Source organism: Oncorhynchus clarkii, chromosome 24, assembly GCF_045791955.1.
Source record: "Oncorhynchus clarkii lewisi isolate Uvic-CL-2024 chromosome 24, UVic_Ocla_1.0, whole genome shotgun sequence".
NCBI classification, from domain to species: Eukaryota; Metazoa; Chordata; class Actinopteri; order Salmoniformes; family Salmonidae; genus Oncorhynchus; species Oncorhynchus clarkii.
The window spans coordinates 622,725-633,171 of NC_092170.1; the positions used below are offsets into that span (position 1 = coordinate 622,725).

Below are 10,447 nucleotides of genomic sequence, written 5' to 3' on the forward strand. Positions count from 1 at the left end.
TTGGCGTAAAAGCAACACAGCTCATCACCCTGAACACACCATCCCCACTGTCAAACATGGTGGTGGCAGCATCATGGTTTGGGCCTGCTTTTCTTCAGCAGGGACAGGGAAGATGGTTAAAATTGATGGGAAGATGGATGGAGCCAAATACAGGACCATTCTGGAAGAAAACCTGATGGAGTCTGCAAAAGACCTGAGACTGGGACGGAGATTTGTCTTCCAACAAGACAATGATCCAAAACATAAAGCAAAATCTACAATGGAATGGTTCAAAAATAAACATATCCAGGTGTTAGAATGGCCAAGTCAAAGTCCAGACCTGAATCCAATCGAGAATCTGTGGAAAGAACTGAAAACTGCTGTTCACAAATGCTCTCCTTCCAACCTCACTGAGCTCGAGCTGTTTTGCAAGGAGGAATGGGAAAAAATGTCAGTCTCTCGATGTGCAAAACTGATAGAGACATACCCCAAGCGACTTACAGCTGTAATCGCAGCAAAAGGTGGCGCTACAAAGTATTAACTTAAGGGGGCTGAATAATTTTGCATGCCCAATTTTTCAGTTTTTGATTTGTTAAAAAAGTTTGAAATATCCAATAAATGTTGTTCCACTTCATGATTGTGTCCCACTTGTTGTTGATTCTTCACAAAAAAATACAGTTTTATATCTTTATGTTTGAAGCCTGAAATGTGGCAAAAGGTCGCAAAGTTCAAGGGGGCCGAATACTTTCGCAAGGCACTGTATGTGTCACATTCGTTGTATGGAGGAGACCAAGGCGCAGCGTGAGATCTTCTTTAATAAGACGAAGAACACTTAAACAAACTTACAAAACAACAAAACGAACGTGAAGCTATATATATATATATATATATATATATATATATATATATATATATATGATCAGTGCAGACAGAGGCAACTAACACAGACAATAACCCACAAATTACCCAAAGAATATGGCTGCCTAAATATGGTTCCCAATCAGAGACAACGATAAACAGCTGCCTGATTGAGAACCAATCTAGGCAACCATAGACATACAAAACACCTAGATAGTAAACAACCCCATAAACATACAAAACCCCTAGACAGTACGAAAACACATACATCACCCATGTCACACCCTGACCTAACCAAAATAATAAAGAAAACAAAGAATACTGGTTATGTTAGGATAATTGCAATTGGCTCAGAACAGGCGGCACACAGAGAGCTAACATGAATAATATGCATATCAATCTCTCCTGGCTCAAAGTGGAGGAGAGATTGACTTCATCAATACGGGCATATGTGAGAGGCATTGACATGTTGAATGTACCTATCTGTCTGTTTAAACTACCAGCACACTGCTCGAACCCTCATGCATACCTCACAAGACATGCCACCAGTGGTCTCTTCATAATCCATAAATCCATAACAGACTATGTTAGGCGCACAGTCCTACATAGAGCCATCACTACATAGAACTCTATTCCACATCAAGAAACTCATGCAAGCAGTAAAATTTGATTTAAAAAACAGATAAAAATACACCTTGTGGAACAGCGGGACTGTGAAGCAAAATAATCATAGGCACAGACACATGCATACAAACGCACATTAACATTCGCACTACACAGACATGTACACATGCATTTTGTGTTGTATGTAAAAGTGGAGTAGGGGCCTGAGGTCACACACTTAATGTGTCTGGAAATCTGTTGTGCATGTATCGTAGGTTGGCAGGTAGCCTAATGATTAGAGCAGTCGCCCAGTAACCAAAAGGTTGCTGGATTGAATCTGCCCCTGAGCAAGGCAGTTAACCAACTGTTCCTTGGGTGCTTAAGATGTCAATTAAGGCACCCTCTTGCACCACTCTGAATCAGAGTGTTTGGGTTAAATGCGGAAGATACATTTCAGTTGAATGCATTCAGTTGTACAACTGACAAGGTATCCCCCTAAAATTTAATAACTGCCCTAGTTTTGCTGGATCCCAGGAAGAGTAGTGGTGAATAAATACAATATACAAATAAAACAAATGTTCAAACCCTGACTTGTCATTGTTGTAATGTTAATATTAGGGCTTTAAGATCTTTGTAATGCAATGCAGCTGAAGTAACGTAGCTAGGTAGCTAACTATTTTCTTGCTTATTGTGTAGTGAAGGATAAAATATGTAGCCGAGCTTTATATGGACCCTAAAATGTTTGGTATAAATATTAGCACGGAACAGTAGTTTTCATTTTTAATTGCTTCCACTGGGTAATCATCAAGAAATTTCAGAAAATGACTGAGTAAAGTAAATACAAATCTTCCATGTCAAACAGCTATTATGAAAAGTCCTGTTCCAGTACTACTCCAAAGAGGATGGGTACTTTACAGGTACATTGTTGTTTTGCAATACTCATATGTTGCTCATATGGTAACTGTGTATTTGTTGCATGAGAAATATAAGGACAGCTATTACTGTACAGGCATTGTGAAAAACCCAAGGCATGTCGTCAAGAATTACGTGATAGCCTATCCTTTGGTCCCTTCTTCTGTTCGCAAATTATGTATTTACAGTATATCTCCCTACCACTAGTTGCTCCGTTTTCGAGGGATATGTCACTACACTTGAAAAAGAGGAGGAAGGCTAAAGGGAGGCATTGGGATTGAAGTGTCCCCTCTCAGACACCACCTCCCTGTCCACGCTCTCCCCACCCACACACTGACACAGGCTGTCAGGAATCAGGGCAGGCACATGCAGCCCTTTCCTCTCTGACTGTCAGTGTCTTGCTCTTTAATACTAATTGTTTGAGTGCTTTCTTAACCGAAGCCCATTAATGAGGCAGGGGTTATTAAGTGCACTTCCCATTTGGCATTGTTTCCTAATCTCACCAAGCAGCTCAGTGATTCTCCTCCTCCTGCACATTCTGAGTTGTCAGTATGGAGTCTACACACAAGCACACACGTACCGACACACATATGCAGGGGCGTACACAAACGGGCACACATGTGCATGTAGAAACGTGTGCACACATATTTGACATTTTAGTAACGTGTTTTTCACTCACACGCAGACACACACACATTTCCGAGGTAGCGTTTAACCACAACACACACGCACACACACACACACCACAAAAAGTGGACCTTCACTTTTATTTACCTGCACTGGAAGACTGGTTGAGGACAGGTAGGCTAAAGGCCCCGTAGACTAGGTTCTTACTGCTCCTAGCAGAACTCTGCTAGGTGTAAGCAAACATCTGTGCTCTCATACTCCCTTAAAAGACCTTTGCTTGAAAAATGAGAAAAAAGCAGAAATATTACTCTTTGTCCCTCTTGAGACGCCGTAGCAACAACATCGCCATTAACACTTCCTCAAAATAGTCAGAATTAATCTAAGAAAAAAATCTAGAAATCTGTAATATGTTTTGGTTTTTGCCATGGTGATTTTACATCTGTTTGGTGCAGTATTTCTCAACTGAAAATGTTTGCATGAAAACTACTCATCTCTTGTTGAATTACAACAAATACATCATTGCTACGACTCCTACTCCTACTAAAAAAATGTGTTTGCACAAAAACTGGCAAAAAAACTGCCAATGACAAAAACAAACAAAAATGTCACACAATTTGGTCATAATATTGGCCCAACCTGTTTGGATTTGGAAACATACATTATGGTAAGCTTAACTTGTGTTTCACATGGATCATACTGAACTACGGAATGCATTTTTAAAACTTATTTAGTCAATATGCAATGATTTGACCCTCTCTTTTCTGTGTTGTTTGACAAATGTGTACTTGAGCAATAATTGCAGTAGAAAAATAAAATATATATACACCACAAGTCAAAAGTTTGGACACACCTACTCATTCAAGGGTTTTTCTTTATTTTTACTATTTTCTACATTGTAGAATAATAGTGAAGAGATCAAAACTATGAAATAACACATGGAATCATCTAGTAACAAAAAAAGGAGTTAAACAAATCTAAATATATTTTATATTTGAGATTCTTCAAAGCAGCCAAACTTTGCCTGGATGACAGCTTTCCACACTCTTGGCATTCTCTCAACCAGCTTCACCTGGAATGATTTTCCAACCGCCTTGAAGGAGTTCCCACATTGTCTGTATTGTGTATTCTTGTGAAATTGTTAGATATTACAGCAATGTTGGAGCTAGAAACACAAGCACTTCGCTACACCCACAATAACATAAGCTAAACATTGGTAAAAGATCAAGTCCATATTATGGCAAGAACAACTCAAACAAACAAATAGAAATGACAGTCCATCATTACTTTAAGACATGAAAGTCAGTCAATCCTGGAAAATGTTAAGAACTTTCCAAATTTCTTCAAGTGCAGTCACAAAAACCATAAACGCTATGATGAAACTGGCTCTCAAATCCCCTAGCTGACAAGGTACAAATCTGTCCTTCTGCCCCTGAACAGGCAGTTCAGGGGCAGCCACTGTTCCTAGGCTGTCACTGTTCCTGTCACTGTTCCTAGGCTGTCATTGAAAAATAAGAATTTGTTCTAGTTAAATAAAGGTCAAATAAAAAATATATAAAAAGGGCCGCCACAGGAATGGAAGACCCAGAGTTACCTCTGCTGCAGAGGATAGCTCATGAGAGTTACCAGACTCAAAAATTGCATCCCAACTCAATTCTTCACAGAATTAACAGAAATAGACACATCTCACGTCCTTCATGGGCAATTGCTGCAAAGAAGCCACTACTAAAGGACACCAATGATAAGAAGAGACTTGCTTGATCCAAGAAACACAAGCAATGGACATCAGAAGGGTGGAAATCTGTCCCTTGCTCTAAATAGTCCAAATTTGAGATTTTTGGTTCCAAGATGCAGAGTAGGTGTATGGATGATCTCCGCATATGTGGTTCCCACAGTGAAGCATGGAGGAAGTGTGATGGTCTGGGGGTATTTTGCTGGTGACACTGTCTGTGATTTATTTAGAATTCAAGGCACACTTACCCAGCATGGCTACTACAGAATTCTGCAGCAATACGCCATCCCATCTGGTTTGCGCTTAGTGGGACTATCATTTGTTTTTCAACAGGACAATGACGCAAAACACACCTCCAGGCTGTGTAAGGGCTATTTGACCGAAGAGAGTGATTAGATGACCTGGCCTCCACAATCACTCGACCTCAACCCAATTGAGATGGATTGGGATGAGTTGGACCACAAGGTGAAGGAAAAGCAGCCAACAAGTGCTCAGCATATGTGAGAACTCCTTCAAAACTATTGGAAAAGCATTCCTCATGAAGCTGGCTGAGAGAATTCCAAGCGTGCAAAGCTGTAATCAAGGCAAAGGGGGGCTGTTTGAACGAATCTTAAATATAATTTTGGGGGGGATTTGTACTTTTGGTTATTACATGATTCCATATGTGTTATTTCATAGTTTTGATGGCTTCACTATTATTCAACAATATAGAAAATAGTAAGAATAAAGAAAAACCCTTCAAAGAGTAGTTGTGTCCAAACTTTTGACTGGTACTGTATAACACCGTCTCCTACACTGACTATAAAAAAACATTAAGAACACCTGCTATTTTCATGACATAGGCTGACCAGGTAAATCCAAGTGAAAGCTATGATCCCGTATTGATGTCACTTGTTATATCCACTTTAATCACTGTAGATGAAGGGGAGGAGACAGGTTTTTTTTAAAAATGTTAAGCCTTGAGACAATTGAGACATGGATTGTGTAGGTGCACCATTCAGAGGGTGAATGGGCAAGACAACATTTTTAAGTGCCTTTGAAGGGTGATTATTATGTAGCAGGTGACAGGCACACCGGTTTGAATGTGTCAAGAACTGCTATGCTGCCGGGGTTTTCATGCTCAACAGTTTCTGACAAATAGAGGCTGTTCTGAGGGCAAAAGGGGCAGAGTGCAACTCAATATCAGGAAGGTGTTCCTAATGTTCGGTATGTGTATATGTTGTTTGCTGGAGGTTCATCAGGTCAAGGTTTACATTATGCCTACCCTTCATAAATTATATATTTTTATGGCCACCACAACAAAGTCTCTTTGTCTAACAATGGATTTACCGCCTAAAATAAAACTAGACCCTGTAGCAAAAGCATTCATAGCATCACTCCAAATGGAGGAAAGAACTGTGCTTATCCTGGAAACAAGTGCTAACATCCTATAGGATAAGCCTATAATAGCCATTCTCAAATAAAACAACCCATTTGTGAGGAGGAGCAAGATAACAATATATGAATCAACACATTGGTTCTGAAACACAGATTTTATTCAAACAAACAATTAAAAATAGTGTATCTGCCAGAATACATAAAGCACAGTCGAAAGCAGAATTGCATACAATCTCTAGAACATTCGTTCATGTGTTATTTCGGAAAAAATCAAAATGATCGATAAAGACATCAGCATGATTGTTGTTAAAGTTATAATAATTTTTATTTACATTTTTTGGGATTGGCGGGTTAAGCCATGGCGCAAAAAATAACATAACATTTTTATATTGAAACTAAAGAGATGCGATGTAGTATACGCAGTAAAGGCCCAGTTGTAGATTAATTAACATGATGTAAAGGTTTTCCAGAAGAAGTTCTTGCATCCAGCCTTGCGTTCACGCGGCGCCAGTACTGGGCCAGCTGCACGCTCCAGCTCGAGACGCACATCCTCCTGCTCCACGCCACGAGACAGGTCATCTGACTCAATCGCCTCGTTCTCTGCTAGTGCAAGCTCTGAGAGCAGCTCTGCAAGTGTATACCTGGAAAGCTCCTGAAAATAGATAAAATAACATAACATTTTTATTTCTTCTCTTTTGTGGAGACTGAAAAATACACATTTTAGCAACAGGATCCATTGAAATAGAAACAAATCAACACGCCTTAATAAAATGTAGCCTACCCATTTAGGAAGGAAATCAGTGTTTGAATGTTGTTTTCTCTTCCCTCACATTGCTAAAATATATGTAGGCTATTTGATCTGCATTATTTATATTTATTTAAGATGGCTGCAAATCTTTAAAATTACCTTTCCTACGCTGTTACGCATGAACCGATCACTTAAACTGAGATGTAAAACAACTTTTTAATTCCAACATGTGTTTCATTTTCTTTGAAGAAGACGTTTCATTAATAAACATTAACATTAAAACCCATTCCACTGTATGTTTTAACTATTCTTGTCAAGTTGTGTTTGTAATTGACAACTACCTACAGCAGACCCCAAATTCCAGAGACATCTTTCGTTTTTATTTGATACATTTTCATTTTAAAGGTTGATTTAAAATATAGAACAATTCACATTTACATTTCGTTAGTTGCTCTGATAGCAGTCTTTCCACATTCCTCGGCACTTAATAATATGCATGTCAATCTTTCATGGCTCAATTTAGAGGATAGATTGATTTCATCACTACTTCTATTTACGAGAAGTATTGATATGTTGAATGCACCGAGCTGTCTGTTTAAACTAGTAGCACACAGCTCAGGCACCCATGCATACTCCACAAGACATGCCACCAGTGGTATTTTCATAATCCCCAAGTCTAGAACAAACTATGGGAGGCGCACAGTCCCACATAGAGCTACGGCTACTTAGAGCAATGACTACATGGAACCCTATTTCACATCAAAAAACTCATGCAAGCAGTAAAATCAGATTTAAAAACGGATTAAACTACACCTTATGGAACAGCAGGGGCTATGAAGAGAGACACAGGCACAGACACGCATACACACATACATGATAACGTATACACACACATACACATGGATTTTGTGTTGTCTATATGTGGGAACACACTTAATATGTTATGGAATATGTTGTGAAATGTATTTTTAATTGTATAACTGGCTTAATTTTGCTGGACCCCAAATATTTGTACAAATACAAATACGTAATTTCGTGGTCGCTTCCGCACCATGAAAATGCGCATCATGCTGCATCTTGCTAATTAGATCGATTAATTTCCACATGCACCTGCAAGTAAAACCGCAGGGATAAATGTATGGCAACACACTGTTTAACCTTAAATCTGTATAATGTATAATCTCTATACTCTGGAAGTAAATCTACTTAAAATGTAGTTTGCAGCTGTACCACCAGCTCTGAAAAATAGGATACTATGGCCACAGTAGCTGGCGAAGAACGAAAACTTATAATTAAAGTCTGATTGAAGGTATTTACCTGTTTGCCTGCAGGTGCCATGAGTGACCGTTGAAGAAGCTGGCGAAGTTTGGCATCGGATGGAGCGGCAGAGACACTGCTGATGGCCAAGGCTAGGGAAAGCAGCGCTAGGGCGCACTGGACACGCGTCGAGAGCATCTTCTTTTGTGTATCGGGGTGGCAGAGGATGGATGAAGGCGGTTCAATTGGGCAGAAGATAGTCGAGATGGTGTTCTCTTCGGGTTATGCTGCTCCTTCTGTTGTTCTAGTGCCCCCTCCGAACCCGTCTTTTAAACGGTTCGTCTGTGGTCAGGTGGTAAGGGGGGTTTCCTTCTGGCGCGTAACGTTTGAGTGATGATTCCAAGTGACAACGTTTCCAACGATTAGAGAGTCGTGCGCATCCTTCGAGAAAAGGGAATTCAAGATCCTTTCATTTATTGAATATCGCCCGATTAGTGAAATAGGGTTTACTTGGTAGAGACTTTCACTCCGTGTGGATCTTATTGAATTTCAACAAGTTCGTTTATTTTTTTTCGCCCAATGAAATGAACTCAAGGCCCTGTAATGGAAAATCAACAACACATACATCATGAATAGGCTACAATGTGTCAAACTGGCCTCCACTTTAATGACTATAGGATTTCATGATGAGTCTGAACGTCACTTATGCCTGAACTGTTATTATTCTTCATAAATACAGCTGTTGGAAATATCTAACATATTGTTTCTACATATAGGACATACAGTATATTTTTTCCAATTTAGAGGACTCTTAAACTCATTCAAAACACTTCTCATATGGGTATTTTCGCTCGCTACTTCACGTCATTGCGCATGCCTGCAATGATCCTTTTGCATTTACAACAATTCCATTATTATCGAACAAAATATCAGTATGATGAGACAAATATGTCTACATTGGAATAAAGCAAGTGAAGCAGCAAATGGAATTCACTTAATCCTGTAGTTTTTTGTATTATTATAAAGGGGCACTTTTATTTGAAAATGGACGTAATTCTTCTTCATTTCATTCATTCTTCGGGCACACACAAGAAAAAAACTCATGTTGACCTGCAATGGATGTGGAGTGAGTTTCGTGGAAGAGTTCTGAATCCCAGTGGAATACTCAGAATAGCCTACTATCCCATTAACTTCCAGAAATTAACATTGTAGTGCACATGCTTTCAAACGAAATATCCCTTTTGATAGTCACATACTGTCACCACTGTTTGTAATTTTGTGGCCTACATATACAAAGACTTAATTAGACCAAATCCTGGTGTTATATTTGCTTTCCAGCCTTATGAGCTTCCCAATTTCTTGCCTGCATATGTAGAGTCGTAAGTGCGCAATAGTCTCTGTTTATAGCGTTTACCTTCTAAGCCATTGTAATAAGACTTCTAAAGAAGACTGCTATAGCTATTCAAATAGTTATCGAGACTACCCGCATTGACCCTTTTTGCACTAAATATCTTGCACTGACTCTATGCACACACGGTGGATTACACCCACACACTCACACATACTTACATTGATTCCCCAACACACACACACAACATTCGCCCACATACACACTGACGCCACGCACAAACACACGCGCGCGCGCGCGCACACACACACACACACACACACACACACAAGCCACATTATCCCTACTTGTATGTACAGTACATAGCTACGTCAATTACGCCAGCAACAAATGCAGACACTACACATCCAAGTATATCTGACCAAATTATGAAAGACAAGCATTGTCATTTTGAGTTTCGTAAAGTGAGTGTGGAAGAGGTTTTAAAACCTGTCTATCAACAATGGCAAGCCACCTGGGTCTGACAACCTGGATGGAAAATTACTGAGAATAGCGGACGATATTGCCACTGCTATTTGCCATATCTGCAATTCAAGCCTACAAGAAAGTGTGTTCCCTCAGGTCTGGAGGGAAGCAAAAGTAATTCCACTACCCAAGAATAGTAAAGCCCCCTTTACTAGCTCAAATAGCCGACTAACCCTTAGTAAACTTTGGGAAGAAATAGTTTTTAACCAGATACAATGCAATTTTACAGTAAACTAACATACTTTCAGTGTACTGATAGGGAAGGACATTTTTTTCCATGTACGGCACTTATACAAATGACAGATGATTGGCTGAGAGAATTTGATGATAGCATTGTTTTTGGTACAAAACCCACAACCTCAACTAAATCTAGTAATGAATCATGTGGAAATTGAGCAAAAAAAATGCTTGGAGTAACCTTGGAGTAACCCTAGAATGTAAACTGTCATGGTCAAAACATGTCGATGCAACAGTAGCTAAGATG

General features: G+C 39.4%; 1 protein-coding gene across 1 annotated transcript; it reads right to left on the reverse strand.

The window, feature by feature from the left end:
* Window positions 1–6,278: 6,278 nt before the first annotated feature.
* Window positions 6,279–8,371, reverse strand: LOC139382752 (somatostatin-1A). Its single transcript, XM_071126872.1, has 2 exons — window positions 8,151–8,371; window positions 6,279–6,737 (listed from the first exon to the last, which is right to left on the reverse strand). The coding sequence occupies exons 1-2, from the start codon at window positions 8,286–8,288 to the stop codon at window positions 6,531–6,533; spliced, it is 345 nt and encodes a 114-aa protein (XP_070982973.1). The 5' UTR covers window positions 8,289–8,371; the 3' UTR covers window positions 6,279–6,530.
* Window positions 8,372–10,447: the final 2,076 nt, after the last annotated feature.

Coding starts and splice junctions, on each gene's coding strand:
- LOC139382752 (XM_071126872.1), bottom strand. CDS start 8,288: ATGCTCTCGACGCGTGTCCAGTGCGCCCTAGCGCTGCTTTCCCTAGCC. Junction 6,738..8,150: donor TGGCACCTGCAGGCAAACAG/GTAAATACCTTC, acceptor ATCTATTTTCAG/GAGCTTTCCAGGTATACACT.